This window comes from Colobus angolensis, unplaced genomic scaffold (genome assembly GCF_000951035.1).
Source record: "Colobus angolensis palliatus isolate OR3802 unplaced genomic scaffold, Cang.pa_1.0 Scaffold101, whole genome shotgun sequence".
Classification (NCBI taxonomy): domain Eukaryota; kingdom Metazoa; phylum Chordata; class Mammalia; order Primates; family Cercopithecidae; genus Colobus; species Colobus angolensis.
Window position 1 is genome coordinate 1,388,146 of NW_012111031.1, and position 23,910 is coordinate 1,412,055.

The 23,910-nt window shown below is 38.0% G+C and overlaps 1 protein-coding gene across 2 annotated transcripts in view; it reads left to right on the forward strand.

The window, feature by feature from the left end:
• The window catches only part of DLEU7 (deleted in lymphocytic leukemia, 7), a 145,648-nt gene that overhangs the window by 14,648 nt on the left and 107,090 nt on the right, over positions 1–23,910 (forward strand). The window contains exon 2 of one of the 2 annotated variants that reach the window (XM_011939176.1): positions 9,695–10,305. The exons of the other annotated variant lie outside the window; for it this stretch is intronic. Within the exon in view, the coding sequence (XP_011794566.1) occupies positions 9,695–9,901 (207 nt within the window). The 3' untranslated portion in view covers positions 9,902–10,305. Of the gene's footprint in view, positions 1–9,694; positions 10,306–23,910 lie in introns of those variants that run through there. 2 annotated transcript variants of the gene reach the window in all.

The following is a 23,910-nucleotide window of genomic DNA, read 5'->3' on the forward strand; positions in this document are numbered from 1 at the left end:
GTTGCTTATCAGCTTAAGGAGATTTTGGGCTGAGACGATGGGGTTTTCTGAATATACAATAATGTCATCTGCAAACAGAGACAATTTGACTTCCTCTCTTCCTGTTTGAATATGCTTTATTTCATTCTCTTGCCTGATTGCCCTGGCCAGAACTTCCAATACTATGTTGAATAGGAGTGGTGAGAGAGGGTGTCCTTGTCTTGTGCTGGTTTTTCAAAGGGAATGCTTCCAGCTTTTGTCCATTCAGTATGATATTGGCTGTGGGTTTGTCATAAATAGTTCTATTACTTTGAGATATGTTTCATCAATACCTAGTTTCTTAAGAGTTTTTAGCATGAAGGCTGTTGAATTTTATCAAAGGCCTTTTCTGCATCTATTGAGATAATCATGTGGTTTTTGTCATTGGTTCTGTTTATGTATGAATTACATTTATTGATTTGCATATGTTGAACACTCCTCAGCAAATGCAAAAGAATGGAAATCATAACAAACAGTCTCTCGGACCACAGTGCAATCAAATTAGAACTCAGGATTAAGAAACTCACTCAAAACCACACAACTACATGGGAACTGAACAACCTATTCCTGAATGACTATTGGATAAATAACAAAATTAAGGCAGAAATAAATAAGTTCTTTGAAACTAATGGGAACAAAGATACAACATACCAGGATCTCTGGGACACAGCTAAAGTAGTATTTAGAGGGAAATTTATAGCACTAAATGCCCACAGGAGAAAATGGGAAAGATCTAATATTGACACCCTAATATCACAATTAGAAGAACCAGAGAAGCAAGGGCAAACAAATTCAAAAGCTAGCATACAAGGTATAGAATGAGTCAAGCTTGCAGTCTGGTGCCGAGTAGGTGCTCAGGCGTGTAGGCCAGACCAGTGTTCTTCAAAACAATGAATAACTACAATTAGAGCAAAACTGAAGGAGATAGAGACATGAAAAACCATTCAAAAAAATCAGTGAATCCAGGAGCTGGTTTTTTGAAAAGATTAACAAAATAGATAGACTGCTAGTCAGATTAATAAAGGAGAACAGAGAGAATAATCAAATAAATACAATAAAAATGATAAAGGGAATATCACCACGAATCCCACAGAAATGCAAACTTCCATCAGAGAATACTATAAACACCTCTGTGCAAATAAGCTAGAAATTCTAGAAGAAATAGATAAATTCCTGGACACATATACCCTCCCAAGACTAAACCAGGAAGAAGTTGAATCCCTGAATAGACCAATATCAAGTTCTGAAATTGAGGCAGTAATGAATAGCCTACCAACTAAAAAAAGCCCAGGACCAGACGGATTCACAGCCGAATTCTACCAGAGGTACAAAGAGGAGCTGGTACCATTCCTTCTGTAACTATTCCAAATAGTAGAAAAAGAGGGACTCCTGCCTAACTCATTTTATGAGGCCAGCATCATCCTGATACCAAAACCTGGCAGAGACATAAGAAAAAAAGAAACTTTCAGGCCAATATTCCTGATGAACATCGACACAAAAATCCTCAATAAAATACTGGCAAACTGAATCCAGTAGCACATCAAAAAGCTTATCCACCGTGATCAATTCAGCTTCATCCCTGGGAGAAGTTAATTTTAACTCTGTCACTAACTTGCTGTGTTACTTAGCTATATCATGTACTCTCCCCAAGCCACATTTCTTTTCATCTGTCATGGATTGTGATGAGCACTGAGTGAGACAAGGTATAGAATGAGGCAAGCTCGCAGTCTGGTGCTGAGTAGGTGCTCAGGCGTGTAGGCCAGACCAGTGTTTTTCAAAAGCTGGTTTGTATGTTACTCCAATGATTGAAAGTGTTCAGGAACTTTACTCTGACGTTCAAGGCTTTCCATACAACCATATCCTCATATTCTACACAAAATTCTATTCTTTTCAGACTTTCTCCTTCTCCCTGACCCAGCCCCTTCTTGACTCCACACTTTGGCTTCTGTTATTTATTCTGATTACAGGGGCCTATGAGCCAAATCATGCTTTCTTCCATACCACCTATCTATCTTGTAGTATCTAATATAGTCTTTCCCACCTACCACTTCTCTGATACTTCATGCAAACCTCCATTCTCCTCTTCTGCAAAAAGCTTACTAATGGCCTCCACCTTTGTTGTTGAACTTTAATCTTATTTTTGTGACATTCCTACTGAACAATTACAAATAAATTTCATCTCACCAATTAGATTCTAAGTTTCTACAGGGCAGATTTTTTTTTTTGTTTTCTTTCTCTTTTCTTTTCTTTTATTTTCCCTTCCGCTTTCTTTTTCCCTCTACCTTCCCCTCCCCTCTCCTTCTCCTTACTCATCTCCCAGTGTCTAACAGAGTCCGCCATAACTTTAGTTATTAATGTAAAGGAGCACCTAAAAATACAAAGAGTTTCCATATACACAAGCTAGTTTGACTTTTGAAACCCCTCCATGTGGTAACTATTATTGTTTCCATTTTACAGATCAGAAAACGGAGTGTTCCATAGGCATAATGGCTTGGCCAAAGGGGTAGAACCAGCGTTTAGATGGCAAGTCCAGTGCTCTTGAAGGAATGAGCTCTGTTTCCATCCCAGGGGTCTTTGTAATGGCTTGGAGAGCTTCCTGTTCTAATTAACATCTGCAAAGTTCCTGCGCCATGTGGGGTAACATGCAGGTTCTGAAAATTAGGATATGGACATCTTTGGAAGGCTGTTACTCTGCCTACCACGGGCAGATGTGTGCTAAAAATTAATAAGCCATAATGTAAAATCTAGAGCTATTTCTTTGAATGGATTGCCTCCTAAGCACATGAATTTCTCTAGTGTGTCCAAATGAATTTTGAACAATAGGAAGGAGTCACATGACAGAACGAGCTTTGCATGAACCCTGTGCTGTGCTTAAATTATGAGTGTATACATGTCTATTCTTCCATAGAATTGGGGTTTTGTGTTTTTACCATAGCCCTCATCATATTGCAATGGATATTTGGTATATGATCTATGTGTCTCATTTCCCCCTAGTAGGTTATAAGCACTTTATAGATCAAGTACCATATCTTATTGCCTTTTATCCAGCCATGTGGTGGAGGCTTGATACACATTTGAAATAAATTTAACTAATTCATTTAGCTGAGTTAAACAGGCCAAGGCCATTACCCGAATAGATCAGTTGAGTCACATGAGAGTATCTCAACTGGCTTAAAAATGTAAATGCTGGCCATCAATTTGGACCGCTGTAGCAATCAATACATTTCATATCCAGAGTCTGAAATTACACAAGGCTTTAGAAGTTTCAAAATCTACTTTTAGATTGCTCAACCATGTAGTTCTAATTCTGGCAAAGTACTCAAAGCATCATGTAGGATATTACATCATTTCTGGGAGCATCTGGGATTTGCTAAATAAAAGCGGCTGGGAGGATAGGCTCTGTCATTGAATGGAAAGCGTCCTGAGTGAAATCATCACCAATATTGATCATGTGAGTTTCTACTGAAAGCCTGTGAGCCATTTAATATACTATTGCCTTAATGCTGTGACTTGTGACCCCTACCTTCCACTGCAGACTCAGCAGAAGTTTGGTTGAAGGCAATGATTATTGGATCCAGAGTTGGCCTTCAGACCTTCTTGAATGGTAGAGAAGCACTCACCTGTTTTATTTTTCCCTACCCTGGCTTAAGAGTCCCATGGAAAGCCTATTCCTATTAATTTGTTTTCTTTGACTGCTAATATATTTGAGAAAGGATAAAAAGGAAATACTGTACTAGAATAGTTTGCAAAGCTTGCCAGAGATCTGAAGTTTGCCTAGGGCCTCAGGGACCAGTACAGCCCAGCAGTCGACTTTTATTGTACGTGTAATTTCCCCAAACGATGCCTTCTTTGATTCTTTACAGTAAAATGTGAAATTGACTTCGGGTTTTTGGCCCACAACTATATTTTTAAAGGCATTTTAGTCTTCCTTGGGTGATGAATTCCTTTGCACACTGGCTAACAGGCATACGTCGGCACACGTTTTAGTGGGTCCTTCTATTTTGAATTTCCCCTTGCATGTTTTCTTTGATCCTTATACTTTGTACTTAGTGTTGGATTACTTCTATAAAGCAATTGGACAATTTCCCTTGATGTGGATCTTGAGGAAATAGTCCAGAGTGATTTTTCTCTCCTACTTTCCCATTCCCTAGCAGTATGCTTCAGCACACAGGCCACCCCATAAGCTATGGGACAGGTCATCTACAGCAGGGATGTCCAATTTTTTGACTTCCCTGGGCCACATTAGAAGAAGAATTTTCTTGGGTCACACATAAAATACACTAACACTAATGACAGCAGCTGATGAGCTAAATTAAAAAAATCTCTCTCACACACACACACTTACAGTGTTTTAAGAAAATTTACAAATTTGTGTTGGGCCGCATTCAATGCAATCTTGAGCCACAGGTTGGACAAGCTTGAGCTAAACAGCTCTTTGACACCTTCTGGGCAGAAATGAGCAACACACAAAGGTAGGGAAGCAAGAATGCTTTAAAGAGAAAAGAACAAAAAGTATGGTAGCTTGCGAATCCTTGAGCGTGGTATGGTTCTGTCCCGGCACCTAGCTCGCAGGTGGTCCTGCTGCCACTGTTTGCTAAGTTGAAATGAACACTGGTTTTGTTTCCAGCGGATGTTTTCAAATAAGTACTTTGTCAGAAACCCAGGTCCTTCTCAGTCAAAAAAACAGGGTTTTTCATAGGGAGAAGAATAGTTTCTCCTTATAGACAGAATTAGGAAGAAAACTCTGGTCCCTCATCAAACTTTGGTTCAACTTTTATTCTTCCTTCCATTTTCTTTTGAATGACAGTATCTGTTTCTCTTTTCCTACATGATTTAGTTGAATTTTTAGCTCATGGGTTTTCAGAGATTATTCTTTATTTTCATAATCATTTAAGTCAAAGCGTTTCTCACTGTGGCTACATCCCACAAATTTGTGATATAGTTCAGTATAAAGTATTTGAACATTTCAATTATTTTTTTTCACTGATCCATGAATCATTTAGCAGTGGATTTTCTAAGTCACACACGTTTTGGGAAGGGTATCTATGTTATTGATTTCTCATTTGTTTGCATTGTGATTTGCATGATAGAGACTTTCTGATATTTGTTGAGATTTGCTTTGTGACATTATAATATAGTCAGCTTTATAAATAGTCCACATATGTTTGACAATAATGTATATTTTCTTATTTCCATTGGTTCAAGCTTGTGGTTAGTGTTTTTCAATCTTTCTCTGTTTTGTTGTTTGATCAATCTAGTTTCAGAGGAAGCTAGGTTAAAATCAGCTTGTATGTGTGTAGACTGAATGTATGTTATGATTATCCTATTAGGGACATACAAGTACAAAATTGTGACATCTTCTTGGGGAATCATTCATTTTATTACTCATAGTTTATTTTATCCCAAATAATGATTTTTTTATGGTTTTATTTTGGCTTCTCTTTGCTTGGCATATATTTAAATATCCATTCACTTTCAATCTTTATGTGGTTTTAGTTTTAAATGTGTTTCTTGTAAACAGCATATAAAACCAACATAGTAATCACTATCTTCCAAAAGGTGAGTTTATTGCTTTGTATTTGTTGTGCTTTCTGATATGTGTAGGCTTACTACTACTATCTTATTTAGTGTTTTCTGTTTACCTTGCCTTATGTTTGTATCTTTATTTCTCCAGTTTACCTTCTATATACATAGGGTCAATAATCTGTTTTTTCTTTTTCTTTGAGACAGGGTCTCGCTCTGTTGCCCAGGCTGGAGAGCAATTACATGATTATTGCTCACTGCAGCCTTGACCTCCTGGGCTCAATGTGATCCTCCCACCTCAGCCTCCTGAGTAGGTGGGACCACAGGTGCATGCCCTCTTGCCCAGATAATTTTTGCATTTTTTTTTTTTTTTTTTTTTTTAGAGACAGGGTTTTGCCATGTAGCCCAGGCTGGTCTCGAACTCCTGGACTCAAGCAATCTGCTTGCCTTAGCCTCCCAAAGTGTTGGGATTACAGGCGTGAGCCACTGTGCCCAGCCAATAAAATTTTAATTCATCTTTTCCCTCTGCTGATTTTGAAGTTTTATGTATTATTTCTCTACTTTTAATAATAACTCTTACATTTTTCACACATGTACCTAACAAGTCTGAAATGTATGAGCTTGCCACCTTTCTCTTGAATAATACAGTGCTTAGAGTGCCACTCCATTCGACATGTCACTGCTGTTCAGCATTTGAGAAACATCTTGCTCAGATGGTTCTAAAATGAACCGTCATTCATTTACCACATTTAGATGCCCTAAACTCCACGTTAGTTGTTATAATTTTTGTTTTAAACAATAAATTCTTTAGATTTATACCTTGTTTCTGAGTTTCTTTGTTCACTGTTGCATCCTGAATCTCAACCATTTTCAGTTGAATTTCCTCTTTCAGAATTATGTCTTCAGAAATATCTGAGAGTCTGTTAGTGGTAATTCTGTCCTCTTAAATGAGAGCATATTTATTTTTCCCTGAGTTTTAAATGATAGTTTAGTAGGAATAAACAAATTCTAGGTTGACAGTTATTTGAGGCTATTATTCCATTGTCTTCTCTATTGTTGTGGTGAGAAGTCAGCTGCTGTCTTGTCATACCTTGAAGTCCATCTGTATTTTTCCTTCTGATTGCCTTTAAAAGTAATTTTGCCTCGATGAGTTTAGATTTGGATTTCACTTAACTTGTTCTCCCTATGGCATATTTTACTTCCTTAATATAAAGATTTCTGTTTTGGATCTACTCTGTATAATTCTAATCCATTGTTCTCTTTAATATTGACTCTTTCCCATTCTCTCTGTTGTTCTCCTAGAAGTGTTTGTTGGACTTTCTCACTCTGTCATTCATGTTGTTCAACCTCTCATTCATATTTCCCATGTCTTCAACTTGTAATCTTGCATTCTAAGGTATTTTTTTTCGTATTTATTATCTAGTTTCCTCATCCTCACTTTAGATAGATTTAATCAGGTGTTTAAGCTGTCAATTAAGTTTTAAATTTCTACTATAATTTTCATTCTTTTAGAAGTGGATGTGCTTCTTTTACAAGCCTATTTTTTCTTAAAACACTTTTCTGATTTCTTCTTTGATATGTTTACTCATTTAAGGCACAGACGGGTACCTAACCCCTGGGCCATGAACAGGAACCGGTCTGTGGGAAGGGGGAAGAGGGGAGGGATAGCATTAGGAGATACACCTAATGTAAATGACGAATTAATGGGTGCAACACACCAACATGGCGCATGTATACATATGTAACAAACCTGTACGTTGTGCACATGTACCCAAGAACTTAAAAGTATAATAAAAAATAAAAAATAATAATGATCTTAATTAAATTTGTTGTTAAGAAAAGCACTAGGTGTTACTCTGAATATCTGCAAGAATGATTGCACTTAAATATCATTGTAAAACTAGGGCTAAGGGAATGAAGGTTTAACAGAGAAATTCCAGCCACTCACCATCAGATAATAGGTGGCTAATAGAACAAATACGATATTAGAAATTTTTAGAGTAAATAAGAAGGCCTTATCGAAGCTACCAAATTCACACCACACAGCTGGATATTTGGCAGTATTTTAGCAGCAAATTTTCTTTCTTCTAATTCCCAGTTTTATTAATTAAATTACACAATATTTTCTGAAACTATACCTGACAGTATCCAGTATGATCAGGAAGTAATTACTGAGATTTTTTTCAAGAATAATATTTATTCATCCAATCATTCATTCAATCACTGAACACTTGTGGGCCATCTACTGTATGCCAGCCAGAATAAGGCGACACATGAGTATTAAGGTGACACATGAGTATTAGAATTAGTTTCTTCTCAAAGTATAAATGTACTGCATTTTCTCCTTTATTCACCTTCAGTTTATTATGAAATAATCAGCATGTTGTGATTTGCCCTTCAAGAAAAAGATTGTTAAAGATTGTTATTTTTTAAGGTGCATACTGGGTTTATTTTATAATTGGTAACAAGAAAATTTTGCCAATCAAAAAATAATTTTTATTTGACAAAGCATGCAGACTCAAGGATGACTAATTATTTGATTAAAAAAAAAAATCTCATCTCTTAAAAAAAAAAAAAAGAGTATCTAATGCCTGATGATCAGAGGTGGAACAGTTTCATCCTGACACCATTTGCCACCACCAGCCATGGAAAAAAATTGTCTTCCACAAAACTGGTCCCTGATCCCAAAAGGTTGGAGACTGCTGATTTAAAACATATTTTATAGTCTCTATTTTAAATTCTTCGCGTGTAATCTTGTCCCATATTGCATCTGCTGTATCATGGTAGATTGTGTTTTAAATTTCATCCTTTGACTTCATCATCAACATAGGCATTATGCATATACAATATATTGTAGGGCAATGGTTGCAGACATGTTTCCCTGGAATATGTTTTTGTTTGTTTTTGCCATGTGTTCATGGCTGTTTCAGCCCAGTTCAAAATTTTAAGTTAATTTCTTAGCACGAGTGTTCCCAGGATGTTCATCTGGTACAGAGGGCAATTCCAAAGTCAAACGACTGTGTAATATAGGTCTGCTATTACACATTCCGAGAGACAACTTCACTCTCCATCCCAAACCCGGCTCAAGAGAGACGGACTTTCATGTCTTCATAGTACTGGTAGGCAGCTAAAATAATCTTTTTAAAATTTTTGGCTTCTGAGAGATTTCTCTTATTTTCTTGCAAGCTCAGAAAGGATGTTTGCCCTATTCTTATGTAGAATTTTAGGAATTCAGTAGCAAAGAGAATTCCTTGGGAAAACTAAGTTCTCATTTTGTTGCCAGAACCAGAAGTCCTGGGGAAGTCATTTCTGTATACTGAAAAGAGATCGTATATTCAACATTATCTCTGATGTGGAATCATCCCAATGTACCATTTATGTGCAATGGATTTTAGGAAAAAAACCATTTAGGGATTAAAAATATTGAATTACCTCCTTCTTTTAAACTACCTGGGAACTGTTCTTTCTAAATTTGCATTTGGGGATTTCTTGAGACCATGTCCATTAAATAACAAATTCTGTACTGGAATACTGAACACAGTGAGTATGGGATAATAGAAACATAGGCTATTTGTGTATTTGTCACAGTTCTTTTAGGAACAAGTAACAGAAACTCAAGTCCAACTGGGTTAAGTAAAAAAGTGATATTTATTGACCCAGATGGCCAAAAAATCTTGGGGTTTATTGTTCAAGTATAGCTAGAGCCACATACTCAGAAAGTATTAGATTAGAATATGTCTCTTTTAATCTCTTGGTTCTCCTTTCTTCTGTGTTGGCCGCATTCTCATTTGGATGCTATCCTTATGGTGGCAAGACATTTTCCAACAGCCTCAGTTAAAGAGGATAGCAGATCCTCTTTAGGTCTTGTCTAGCAGATATCCTGGGCCTGTGGCTTACTGGCCTTGGCTTAGATCATCTGTCCATTCTGATCAGTCCATGCTCTGATTGGCCTGGTCCCTGGAGTTGTGATCAGCTTTGGTCCAACTACATAGGCTAAGAATGGGGGGTAGTTTTTCAAGAAAAAAAAAAAAAAAAACCAAAACACAGAGTGCTGTCACCAGAAGAGAAAGGAATGGAAGTTGGGTAAGCAAAGTACAACAAATGCCCCGCATATCCTGTCTAATTTCTTGTTTGTGTTTGTTGTTCATTTCAGGATAGTGTTGAGTTTAGAAACATCTGCAGTCATTTGGCTCTACAGATTGAAGGACAGCAGTTTGACAGAGACTTGAATGCTGCCCACCAGTGTTTGAAGACAATAGTCAAGAAGCTGATTCAGTCACTTGCTAATCTTCCTTCAGATGCCCATGTGGTAGCCTGTGCTTCCTTGAGACAGATCTTACAGAATCTCCCAGACATATGAGTGTTAAAGGTATCGGGAGTAAAACCACAGCCAGCACTGTTAAGAGAACCGGACACTTTCCTTCCTAATTGGGTCAGCAGACAATGGATGTTTTTATATCCAAAGGGGAAAGACTTGATGGCATGTGAAACAGTCTGACCAGTGGCATCTGTAGCCTTCAGGATTATAGCATGTTAGTGAAATTTTTTTTAAAGCAGTAGTTCACATTTTTAAGTATATTGACCTATTTGCTGACTTTCTGATTGAAATACATTCTACTTTGTGAAACTGATTTGATTATGTATGTATATATTTATTCATATTAAGTATCTGTTTTTATTGAATAATACCTTAATTTGTATTCATATTAAGTAGGTCTAAAGGGTTTAATGTGGTTATTTATATAATTAAAGTTCCTTGGCTGTTAAAATGACCTTGAATAAATGAGATATTTGATAATTGCTATGTTCTATTAATACTTACTGGACACTTCCTTTTATGTTACAAGAATGACCTTTGTAGGACTACATGTGTCAGTAATCATGAGTTTCCATCCTGACATTAATAACTTACTGTTGAGCACAAGAAGAGTTGCTTCTAAACCTTGTGCTTTTATATACTAATTTAAAAACTTAAAGTAATAGTGAGCTATGACGTACCAATCATGTATGATATGTAAATACAAAGCACAGTATTATTAAAGTCTCACGTGGAAAAGTCTAGCTCTTACTGTTTCTAAATATTCTGATTGAAGTAGGAAATTATTTGAAAAAAGGGAGGGAGTGGATTTACTGGCAGGTTTCCCAAACCATTTAGAGCTGGGAAGAGAGAAGATGATTTTTTTTTCAACAAGAGTCCACACATACTTAGGAAAAACTAAATTTCTTGTTGTTCAATGATGACTGTGTTGAGAGCCAAAGTAAAATGCTATTTTTCCCTTAAAATTTTAATAGAAACAGCAACAGATTTAGAAAAAAAGATTATAGTATATATGTGCAGCTTGTTTTCTAAAAGAATCATCAACTAGGTCTTTGTGGTGGGAGTACAGTACTATTTCTAAGGTGTTAATAGTAGTCAAAGCCTTTTTAATCTCACCCACTCTGATCCTAGTTGGTTCTAAATATTTTCTTCCAGAATCTGAGAATGAAAGGTAAACATTGCTTCTCTTTGGAAGTAACTGACCGTTTCCAGAGAAGGGAGCTAAGTATATGATATGAATTCTAAAGGAAAGATGGACGGTTTGTGTGTCTGTGTGCATGCGTGTGTGTGTGTGTGTGTGTGCGCGCTCATGTGTTTACATGTGCATGAGTATGTGTAGGGGTGAGGTGGGCCAGAAATAAAGGGCATTTATTTCTTCACTTGATCTTAGCCAAAAGGCTGAGAAGCGGTAGGCATTTATTTCTTGAGAATAATCTTTGCCACTCAGTTTTCCCACACCTAAGAAACATTGTATTCTGGGGGGATGCCTTTCTTTTATGATGAGGTCTTTCTTCCCCCAGGGAAATTAGCTCTGTACTTTTCTTTCAAGACCCATGTTACTACCCCATTGTAATTAATGAGTCCCTCAATGAATATTAAAGTTGTTTTTTTTAACCTCACCCAAAGAAATAGTGAACATTTTTTATTTTCTATCTGTGCTTGTGCTTTTTCCTCACTTTGTACCATGTTTCCTATGTACTGACAAATATCCTGTTCATCTTTTAAGATCTGACTTACCCACCACCCCTCCATGAACCCTCATGGGCCATCCTAGCCAGAGGTGAACTCTTCCTCTTCTAAACTCCCATAGAACACATTTTGTGCTACTTTTCTGGTGTTTATCACATGCCATCTTAATAGCATAACTGTTGGTAAATCTGCTGCCAAGATTAGCTTGCTGAGGGCAGGGATTACCTAGATATCTTTGTATGTTGCATAGCATCTACAGTTCTTAAAGTTCTATGATGTTACTAGAACTTTGATTGCCCCACCACCTTTTTACACCCCTCCCCTACCCCATGCTAACTTTGGTGTCTTATGTTCTGTGGTCAGTCTACATAATCAATTGGTTCCACATGCCACCAGTTCCCTTCCCTTTTTTCCCTTTGGTTGAATGTTGATTGCAGAACTCAATCCCTGGTCAAGTTCAACTCTCTGCCTACTCCACATCTGTACAGGAGCTCTGAATATGGCTGAAGAAAAACACTCAGCCATACCAACCTCACTTCAGCTCGTGGCTCCCAATCTCCAGGGACCCTTGGCATTCTCCATTAGCATTACTTCATTTCCTAGACCTGCAATGTTCAGTATGGTAGCACTGGCCACACGTGGCTACTGAGCACTTAAAATGTGGCTCATCTGAATTGAGATGTGCTGAAATGTAAAACGCACACTGGCTTTTAAAATCTCATTACTAAAAAAATGAATCTAAAATATTTTGGTACTTTTTATACTGATTACATGTTGAAATAATATTTTGAATATGTTGGCTTAAGTAAAATACACCATTGAAATTAATTGTACCTATTTCTTTTCATGTTTTCAATATGGGTACTAGAAAACTTAATATTCCATGGATGGTTTGCATTATATTTCTATGAGAAAGCACTGTTCTGGAAAATTCACTAGATAATTCACTGCTGGCCTTAACAATTTACTCTCTGAAGGCCCTTCCACACCTTTTCAAACTTTACCCTTGTTTACTCACCTCATTCTTAGCTGATGAGCTTGCTTCTGATTGCACAGGGACAGTGGAAGCCATAAGAAGAGCATGTTCCTTGTCTCACTAGCAGATCTATCTACCCTGCATCTGTACACAGGTACTCTGAATTTGCTTCTGTTATAAGGAGGGCTGCCCTGCTCCTGTGCAAGACTGGTTGGCCACTAAGGCTCTGGACTCTGTCCCTTCTCACTCACTTGTGGAATTCTCTCTTAACATTCATTCTCTTACTTGCATTATCAATTTTTGCCTCTCATAATATCATTGCGTCAGCATGATATTATGTTATAGTATCTCCAATTCGAAAAAAAAATTCCTCTGGCTACTGCTCTGTTTTTTTTTGCTCCTCTTAACAGCAAAACTCACTGAAATAATTTTCCAAATTAGTTGCTTACAATTCCTTTTGTCTGATTCCCTTTTGAACCCACTTCAAATGGATTTGTGCCCACAACTCCATCAAAACTTATCTTGTCAAGACTCCTGATGACTGTCTCACTGACAAATTCCATGGTAGATTCACAATCCTCATATTACTTGATCTATTAGCAGTGTTTGATGCAGTTGACCATTCCCTCTTTGAGTCACTTTCTTATTTGTTTTCCAAGTCAGCAGATTTTCATGGTTTTACTTCCTCACTGGCTTGCTTTACAGACTTTTGTCCTGGTTCTTCCACATCTCTTGATTTCTTAATTGTGTAGTGCTTCAGGGCTCAGTTTTAGTCCTTTTCTCTAACTACACCTACTAGTTGGTGATTTACAATACTGGCTATTCACTAATGATGCCCAATATATGTCTTTCACCCTGAGCTCCAGACTCCTGTGTTCAAATGACTACAGAATATCTCTACTTGGATGCCACAAGTCATTTCAAATTCCAAAATGGAATTATGGATTCCCAAGACTGCTTCTCTGCCATCCTTCAAATTTCAGTTGGCCATGGCTCTTATCCTTCCAGGCAGAAAACATTAGCGACATCCTTGACTGCCCTAATAGTGTCACCTAAATTCACTCAATCAGCAAATCCTGTTGGCTCAACTTTCAAAACATGTCTCAAATCAGATCACTTCTCCCTACTTCCATAGCCACCATTCGAGTCCTAGGCACTATTGTCTCCTGCCTGGAATATTGCAGTACCTCCCTGAGTAGTGGTCATAGTACTTCTCTGCTCTCTATAGTCTATTCTCCACACATTGGCCACAGTAAAAAAAAAAGTTAGATCAATTACATCTCTGCTCTACCAATGGCTTCCCTTTTTACTCAGAATAAAATCCAAATTCTGCCTTTTTGACCCATCTCCTACTACACGTCTAAGACACGAGTCTCTTTGCCACTCACCTCTTCAAATACAACAATGATCAATCCCAGGGCCTTTGCACTTGCTCTTCCCTCTGCCAGAACAACGTTTTTCATCTATTTCAAGGAGGTCTCTGCTCCAAAACCTCCACATTAGGGAGGCCCTCTGTAGCCCCCTCAGCAAAAAAATAGCATCCCCTATTACTCTCTTATCCTTATTCCCTGCTTTGTTTTCTTTGTTGCTCTCATAATGGCCTGAATTTGTTTATGTTTTTATTGCCTGTTGTAGTGGCTAAATGGTGGCCCCAAAAGTGTTTATCTTAATCAAAGTGACTTGTGAATATCATCATACATCACAATAAAGTGAATATTACCTTAGATGGTAACAGATGTGATTGCATTAGGGATATTGTGGTGAAATTGTTTGGGATTATCTGGGTGGACCCCAGATGCCATCACAAAATGTGCTTATAAGAAAAAGGCAAAGGGAGAGAACACAGGCAGAAGAAGAGGAAGCAATGTGCCCATGGGAACAAAGAGTACGGTAACAGGCCCAAAGTCAGGGAATGCTGACAGCTACCAGAAGCTGAAAGAGGCCAGGAGCAAATTCTCCTCTAGGGCCTTCGGAAGGAGTGCTGCACTGGGGCCGTCTTGATTTGGGGCTTCTGGTCTTCAGAACCATGAGAGAAAACATTTCCATTGTTAGAAGCCACCAAGTTTGCGGTAATCTGTTGCAGCAGCCATAAGAAATGAATACACCTGTTTTTCCTCACTAGAACAAAAGCACCAGGGATGTTGTTCACAGCTGTATTCCCAGCACAGCAGCAGCAGTGCCTAGAACGGGGTAACAGCTCAATAAATATTTGATGAATGAAGTCATGTGGTTAGTCACTTATGTTTTTTGGTAAATATCTAAACCTAAAAAAAAGTGAAAAGAATAATTTGAAGGATTAAACTGATCGGTGCATTTTAGGCAGGTGTTGAGTTAAAAACAATCATGTAGCAATCACTCAATAAATGTTAATAATCATGATGGTCATCCTGACAATGACTGGGCCAGCCTGGGCCATTCTGAGTGACCTTTTCTCCTCAACTTTCCCATGTAGTGCTTTTCCTTTTCTCTCTCACTTCAGAGTCAGACGGTGTTTCTCAAATTTAAGACCATGTAGTACCTTGGGCAATGTGTGACAGTTGCATGAAGACAGGTTGTGGATGTCTTTTTATAACTCTGAAAAAAGTCACATCATCTGATATTTTTTTCATTGAATTTCCTTAACTGTTTCACCCTCCTATTTCCTTTGTTATTTTTAGATGATCCATAATAATGAATTTCTGGATAGTAGAAATGCATTTTCTTATAGAATAAGAGTAGGGGACATACTGGTGATCTTTTAATTAGAGCTAGATACGGGCGTGACAAGATGGTACTTGTGCCCTGCTCTTGTCTTGAGATCCTCTCCTCACTGTATTCTGTAATATCCTGGCAGCTCCAAGAGCTCCCAGATCAGCTTATCTTACATCCTTTTGACTGTGTGCCTGACACTGATTGAGGAACTATCTTCAGGTTCCTTTGGCTGTTTTCCATTTCTTGATTTAAATGAAGGCCTTTGGAGGGTAAGAAGTCATCTGGACACTTGCTTCTGACAGAACATAGGATTGTAAGAACCAGATCTTCCACATCTTAAAATTCCCTCCAACAGTTGGCTCCATTTTCCATTTTTCCTTCATGCTCTGGTGCCAGATCCTCATGCAGTAAATCTATCTGAGAGGAGTACAAATCTTGTGGATCCGTGAGTTTCAAGACACATTTAATTCAGCAGAACTTCAACTAGCAGTGTTCCATATCATCTGGGTATCCTCATCAGGGATCCCAGTGTTCCATTCTACAGCCAAGAAATTACCACAGTCCTGGTTTCACTTAGCTACATACCAGAACCAAAGGTCTAGGCTGTCAGAGCCCCAGTATGTGTTACCAGAGAGCTTTACCTTTGTTGGAGGTGACATGTTTACTGCTATGCTCAATAGAAATGGTATTTGAAGCTGAACCATAGTTTATATATTTCGCTTCTTGTAGACAAGTTCATATCTGCTCCATGCATACAGTCATAATTCAGGAGACACTTCCAAGGTTGGCAGAAATCTTTCCTGGCACAGAAGTACCAGTAATTTGTTCCCCTTGACTTGGTGGAGACTTTGATAATAATCATGGCTTTGTTTTCTTTTTCCTTAAAAAAAAGCATTACAAAATGCCTATGGAGCATAAGGGTATCTGGCAGAAAAACAAATTCACAGAGATCCTAGAAACAAGTTGGAGAAGACAGTGTTGGCTTAGGTTGGTACAAAAGGGAGAGAGGAGATTCTGCAAAGACCCCTGCCTCCCTGCACCTGTATTCCAGCTCTGAATGGAGCTTGAGAGTACAGGAAGACAGCAAAGCTTGGCACTGTGTGTGTGTGTGTGTGTGTGTGTGTGTGTGTGTGTGGCAAGGGTAGTGCAGATGGAGGGAGGAGAAGGGAAGAGGTACACTGAGCCTGATGCTGTCATCCCAAACATGAAGAAAGCAGTGGGATAATCTGGAAAATGAATGTCTTTGTGATATCCACAGACCCACCTTGAGGAATTCCTCAAATGCACTTGGTTTGTTGTTTTGCCCAAATGAAAAAATATAGTGCTCCTCACAAATGACGCTTTTCATAATGTCTGGGAAGTGCTGATGCTCTTTTATACACAGCCTCATTCAGTCCTCTGAGTTTGTCTTTGATACCCTCTTGTCTCTCATTCTTTAATTTTATCTCAGCCCCTCTCTGTCTTGAGCCACATTCCACAGAATTGTGGCAAAGGCATTTAGAAGGCTATTAATGGCATTATGTTTTTATGGCTAACTATTCTTTTGTACATAAATCAAGTTAACAGATGTTGGTCTTTGTTTCTTTTCCCTCCATTTTTTTTATATATTCCCTTGCCTGTCTTCCAGTCTCGGATAACATGATACTTGTTAGACACCTATTTCCTATGTAACTCAGAATGGAAGTATATGTGTGTATAGCAGGATTACTGTTTACACTCACATTACATGAGTAGGCATACTTAGAGGGAATAGAAATAAGCTATTCTATCCATTTTCTTGCCTTGCAGCAAGTTTAATTGAAGGACGAACGGGAGAGAATGAGATAAAAGTTATCTCATTCTGTTAACTTTATTTATGTATAAAAGAATAGTCATATAAACCATAATGGAATTAATAGCCTTCTAAATGCCTTTGCCACAATTATGTGGAATGTGGCCCAAAACAGAGAGGGGCTGAGATAAGATTAATGAATGAGAGACAAGAGGGTATTGAAGACAAACTCAGAGGACTTTTTGATGTAATTGACCTCACACTTTCGCTTAATTAAATGTAAATGTTTACTATGATACCTACTTTATTCTATATTATAAAATTGTACTTTTCTGCAGTCCCCGTCAAGAATATTTCCTGTTCTTGAAAGCAAATTTTTGAATTTTTCATAAAAAAGTGGGGTAGTTTTGTTGTTTAGTCGTATGAGAAGCTCTAAAGTTAACGGGGCTGAAATTACTGCACAGTTATGAGGTTGCACTAAAAGTTGTTTTGCTCCTGTTTTCTGGGACTTAACTTCTTTAGGGAAAATGTTGTACCATTAAATCACAAAACATTCACAAATTCACATGCACCATAAGTGGGCCTGTGGGACAGTCTACTTCAAGTTCATCTAGAGCATTTAGAAGCAAACATTCCTACACTTCTGGGGCCTAGTTCAAATGTAAGCCAGCATCTAGTCTGCTTGCAGAATACAGCTAGTCCATTGTTTCCAGGTGTTTTGATGAATGAACATGCTCAATAGTTGATCTAGTCAGTATAGAAACAATTGAAAAAGAATTGATAAGAAATCCAATAAATTCAGTAAGGCTCTGTATGTGTGCGTATATGCGTGTGTGATTTTTTGTATCAATAAACACATGATTTACAGGTGTTCTCTCTCATTTTCTTCCCCTCATTTCAGTAGACTGAAATATAGGTTGAGAAGATCTTTGAGTGTAGAGATTTTTCTGTCGACAATGGGTACTCATAGAAATGAGAAATTGCAGAATGACATGCAATTGTAAGTAATGATTACATCTCTAACATGCTCCCAAATGGACTTTCTGTGCATTAAGTATCATTACACTACAATTTCCAAGATGTCTTTTAGCTACAGGCTTTAAACACTGTTTATAACAGATAAAATGAGTTCTTGGGGGGAAAAAAGAGGGAGACTCTTAGCAAACCAGTGTCACAAGTGAAAAATAGAGTTTGCCAAATAAATAACTCAGACACATTTATATTTGTCTAGATGACTATGTCTCTATTTTTTACATTTTAAAATAATTATAGATTTATAGATCCTATTCATAAATTATTCACAGATTATAGACTCATAGTGGCAAAATCTAGTACATGGAGTCTGATGAATTCTTCACCCAACCCAAATGATGACAGCTTATATGACTGTAGTACAATAGCAAAACCAGAAAACTTACATTGGTACCGTACTATTAACTGGATTGGTACAGTACATACTTCTTTAGGGAAAATGTTGTAGGATTAAACAGGATTTAAACAGGATTAAACTGCATAGAACTACACACACACACACTCTCACATGAATACACGTAAATACTGATGAAAACTGTTTTCATCAGCATTCCATCAGCATTGGTTCTGGCTTCTAGACTGAGACTAGATTACCTTGCAGAGGAGAGCTAAGGAGTCGTGGAGTCAACTTGTATTTTTTTCACTTTCTTCTTTCCAAAGTTCATTTCCTAAATAAAGCTGTTTTTGTAAAATCTGTTGGCAATGTTCATATCTGAATAATGCTATGAAGTTGGTAAGCTCTATATTTAAAAAAATGACTATTATCAAAATCTTCATCAAAGTAGTTGAAGTGAAAGAAAGCATTCTCTCACCTTGGTCTGACAGAATGAACGTCCATATGTGGACTTCTCTTTCCCAAACCCGTATCACAAATGGCATGAGCTGAATATTTCCAAGTGTGGGTCTGACTTTTAAGTGATTTCCCACATTTTCACTTCACAAGAGATCCCTTAAAATATTACAGTGGTGACAATGACTTCACTCAAATAGATGCAGAGCCAGCCTTTCACATTTCTAATGTGTTTTTTCTGGAGTTTAATCTAGACTAAAAAATACTGCTTATTTGATCTCCTGCCAGTTGAGATTGGTAATCCCTCACTAATTTAAAAATTGCCATGTTGAATCTGATCCAATTTAAAAAATATGTATTGCTTAAAATTCCATTTTTGTGATTTCTTTTTTGTTATTCTAGCCATGAAATATGGAAGCTCAGTCTCCTTAATATAAGCGAGTTAATTATTTCAAAGATCAAAAAATGACATTTGCTCTTTAATTTTAAAGTAGATAATAATGCTTTTATGGAAAAAAATCTCCTAGAATCTCTATTTCAATCTAATCAGAGGGAAATTTGGTATAATTTATAAGAAATAAATACACTGTGGAAAAGAAAAAGAACTATTGAAAAATAATGCATGGTATTTCCTAAGTTGAGCCATAAAACATAGCTGTTTATTTTACCATATAATTCCAGGGTTATCACTTCAATGTTTAAAGCAAAGACCTCTATCAGTTATCTAAGTATATATACATTAGATATAAAAAGTCTCAAACAAATTACAGAGTTTTTTAGTGATTCAAGAAGGAAATTCAAATTTTCAGTCATCCTTCCTGAAGCTTACAGCGTTTTAGTGAAACTCAAATAGATCAATGTAAGCATTTATTTCATATGACACAGTTCTCAAACTACCACACCAAAGAGTTCTGGTATCTGTGCATTAGTCAGAAAAATCTTAGTCTATGACCATACCACCTTGAACATGTCTGGTTACATCTGATCTTGAAAGCTAAGCTGGGGCAGGCCTGGTTAGTATTTGAATAAGGGATCACGTGGGAATAACGGGTGCTGTGGGCTAAAAAGAAATTTATTTGGCCTTTTATCTTTTCGGACCATTTTGGTTTTCAAAGGCAACAGCTCAAATCAAACCTTAAGCAGAAGTTTTAATTTTAAGATTTGTGTTTTTTTCTTTCCTGTCATTCTACAGTCTGCTACTTTCATGTTAAGAATTTCCTCTATTACTTTAAATATTTATTTATCTATGGCTTTACTGAAAAGACTTATGCATACATATGTATAACTAGATTTATACATATATAGTTATATGTAACTATTCACATCTATCAACAAGTAACACCCTGAATCTTAATTGTGATTGATGTAAAGCTGTTTGTTTTTATAGACTGAAGTTGATGCCCCTCAGCAGACATAGCTGTGGTAGAGGCTGTGCTACACCTCAGATGCATGGAGACAGGACCTTTATAACTGCTTTTCTTGGGCTTAGTTTTGAGTAAACTGTTGATCTTGTCATGGCCTTTCTTGCCTTTACCCTACATACAGACTAAAACTCCCCTTTGAAAATGTTAACCACATGTGTACACCCAAGTGGACTTTCTGTAGCACTAGCCTGGAGTCAACAGATGTGAGGGCTGGAAGAATGTCAGTCAAACCCGAAATGCATCTTTGCCTGAGGTCTCAAGAGTAGTTTATCAGAGCAGGTGGGATCGGCAATGTCCACAGAGGCCCCTCAGGTCTGAGATCCAGTGTCCGCTCCCTCTGCCCCTTGTACACACTATCAAGCTGCTTCTATATTTATGCATTTATATTGATTTTCAAATCGCATTTCTATTGAAAATAGGGTTCTGCTACAGAAAAAAAGGTAAAAAAAAACCTATAAATCAATGAATAAAACAAAACACCCCACTGATATTCACCAACTTTCTTCATATTACAGATTTTTTTATTTTTTTTTTTTTTTTGAGATGGAGGCTCACTCTGTCGCCCAGGCTGGAGTGCAATGGCGTGATCCTGGCTCACTGCAGCTGCTGCCTCTTGGGTTCAAGTGATTCTCCTGTCTCAGCCTCTGGAGTAGCTGGGATTATTGGAGTCTGCCACCATGCCCAGCTAATTTTGTATTTTTAGTAGAGATGGGGTTGGCCAGGCTGGTCTCCAGCTCCTGACCTCAAGTGATCTGCCTGTCTTGGCCTCCCAAAGTGATGTGAGTACAGGCGTGAGCCACCGTGCCCAGACATCTTACAGATATTTACATATGAAGACAAGTCCAGCTCTTCTAACTCCTGATCCAGGCTTCCCTCTGTAAGGCCCTAAAGCTAAAACACATCAGGCTGTTGGGGCAGCTAGGCTTTCCTACTTAGCCTCTGCAGGCCATGTGGCTAGTGCTGGAAGGCTGGCAATGGCTAGGAAGAGAGCCTCAATGCTAAACCCATTTGATGGGTTCGTTTTCTTCCTGGGCTGAGCCACAGAGTTCCTGCCAGGAACATTTCACAGGTGAGCAGACCTCTCTCTCAGAAATGCCCATCATCACAATCCTTACTGGGACAGGAGGTTTTAGCCAATTTTACACATGTCTATGTAACAGATAGGAGTGCTATATACAGGAGAAAGCTTTCAGTAAAGCCATGGATTACTGGAGGCTGAGGACTCCTTGTAAGAAGTCTGGCAAGTAGGAGCACTCCTTCTTCTTGCTGCTCTTCCTCTCACCTCTCTGGTTACTTCCCTTTCTAAAGGCTTTCCCTTGGTCCTTAACATTCAGTTTCTGCCTAAACTGTTCTAATTTGTACTTCCCTTTTCTGGTTAGATGTTTTCTAAAAAGGACCCAAAGTGACCTTTATAGTTTGTCAATTTAAGTCAGAGCAACAACTTGCAGTTTTCTGGGGCCCTGACAAGCAAAAGTAGGGCTCTCCCTGGCAGGTGCTTCCAGCTGCCACGCATGCACACACATACATACAGATGCAGGCACACACATGCATACCCAAGCAAACACACACATATACACTCTCCTGCACGAAACCCCTAGGAAGTCTATGTACGTTCACTGGTACCACAAGTTATCCTGAAAATGTTAAGAACACTTTCTATCTCTGTAACACTACTTTTAAAAATGAATTTCTGGGGTAAAGGTCATTAAAAGGAAAACATCATTAAGCTCTTTGAAATTCCACTGGGCTTTAAAGATTTAAGAATCCAGGGATGTACAATATAAATTTTGCCAAACTTTAAAATAAAGTAAAAAATTCACAACAGTTGAATTCCTCCCAAGGCCCCTTTACAACACTTATAGATCGCTGAGATACGGGTATGATGAATAGCTATGGGTATGAGAGCTCTGCATGAACCACACACAACAAAACACCTCTGCGTTCTATAGCCCTTGGCACAATACATTCCTGGTGGCCTTTCCCCTAATGTGGTGATTTCCAAACGCCAGTCTGTGGACCAGGGTCACTTACCGACATAGTCTTCAACTTTCAATAGCTAAATGAGAAGGATTGGGCTTTATCCTTTATTTTGAGATTTTTATCCTTGCTTTTCTTGCCTTTCCCTTTTAATATTAAAACATTCATTTCTTATAGAAAGCAAAGGTAATAATAGATTGTAGAAACATTTTGTTTTGTTTAGATGACCTTTCTTTGTAAAATTAAAAGATGGAAACTCTGTATTGGGTTTAAAACCAATTTTAACTCTCCATGAAATTTAAAGTCTGGAAAACATTTCTGTGAGGCTGGGCCAAATCCCAAACCTGGGGGAAAAATAACTTCAGGAGTGAATGGCTACAACCACTGAAGTTCAGAAGAGAATTTAGCTTTTTAACATTGTTTTTCAGAATTTCTTTTCCAGAAACTATAGAGAATGAGGATGGTAGAGGACGCATCACTCTAGTTTCCTCTTTCCCCAACACCCACAGACATATCAATGGTCTGAATGTAATGTCCTCTTAAAATATGAAGCAGAAAATGGGTTAGGATAAAAAAAAAAAAGTGCTGCCCCAAGAATCATGAGAAAGCTGCTTCTGTTGTTGATCTGTTCTTGTCCCTGCCGGCTCAAAGGATCATGTGTGACACCGTGTCACAAACAGAGTCCCTAACGTGTTTACTTTTCCCTGACAAATACTATAAATTTTCTTCTTGTAGTGAAGGAACATTGTTTATGCAGCTGTGTTTCTTAAATCAATACTGACTTTCTGCCCCACTGTATCCTTTTTGCAAAGACACTTAAGGAGAAATTTCTCCTGGCATTTGGGGAGAACTTTTCAAGTCAGACCTCCTAGTTAGGAACAATCACTGTGCACTGGATCCACCAAAAAGAAAAAAGTGTTTTTGGCCTGGTGAAGTGTTTCCATCTTGGGTTACAGGCTTCATCTAAAGCGGCTTCTCTCTTGGCCTGAATGGACTTTTCCATGGAGACTGAAGGTAAGATTGCATGCTGGCTGACCCAACAGAGATCTAGAACAAACTCTCAGGAAATCTCAACCCCTCAGGCAGTTGAATTCCCACTCCTCTGAGACCAGCTGAGGTTATTTTCTTACTTCATTTAACTAGCTAGATGATAGGTTGACTGATGGGGTCATTATGTCCAGCATCAAGTAATTTTAGAATGAAAATTATGCAATAGGTTAGACCACAGCTCAATTTTTATCACCCCAAATGCATACAATGTCCCTAATGTGATTGCCTTTGGGCTAAGACGGAAAGAAATGTTCAGTCCCAAAGTGGCTATATTTTCTGGAATAGATTGAGTGAAACGTCTCTTTATTTCAACCGAAACACATGGAAATAAATTTCTTTGGTTTTACTTTCTAAATATCTGGTACAAGGTAAAAACTGCAGTGATTAATACATCCTACGGGGCTTCCAGTTGGTGAGGAAAGGTTGTCAAACTTTAGCTGACTCCACGAAGTTGCTATTATCATTTTTAGGCCTGGGTCAGTCAACTAGGTAGACAAGCTTCTTGACATGTGGAATTGACTGGGACACTGGTAATTGATCCTATTTAAGAAAATGTCGGGGGGGGGGCGGAGCAAGATGGCCGAATAGGAAGAGCTCCAGTCTCCAACTCCCAGCGCGAAGGACACAGAAGACCGGTGATTTCTGCATTTT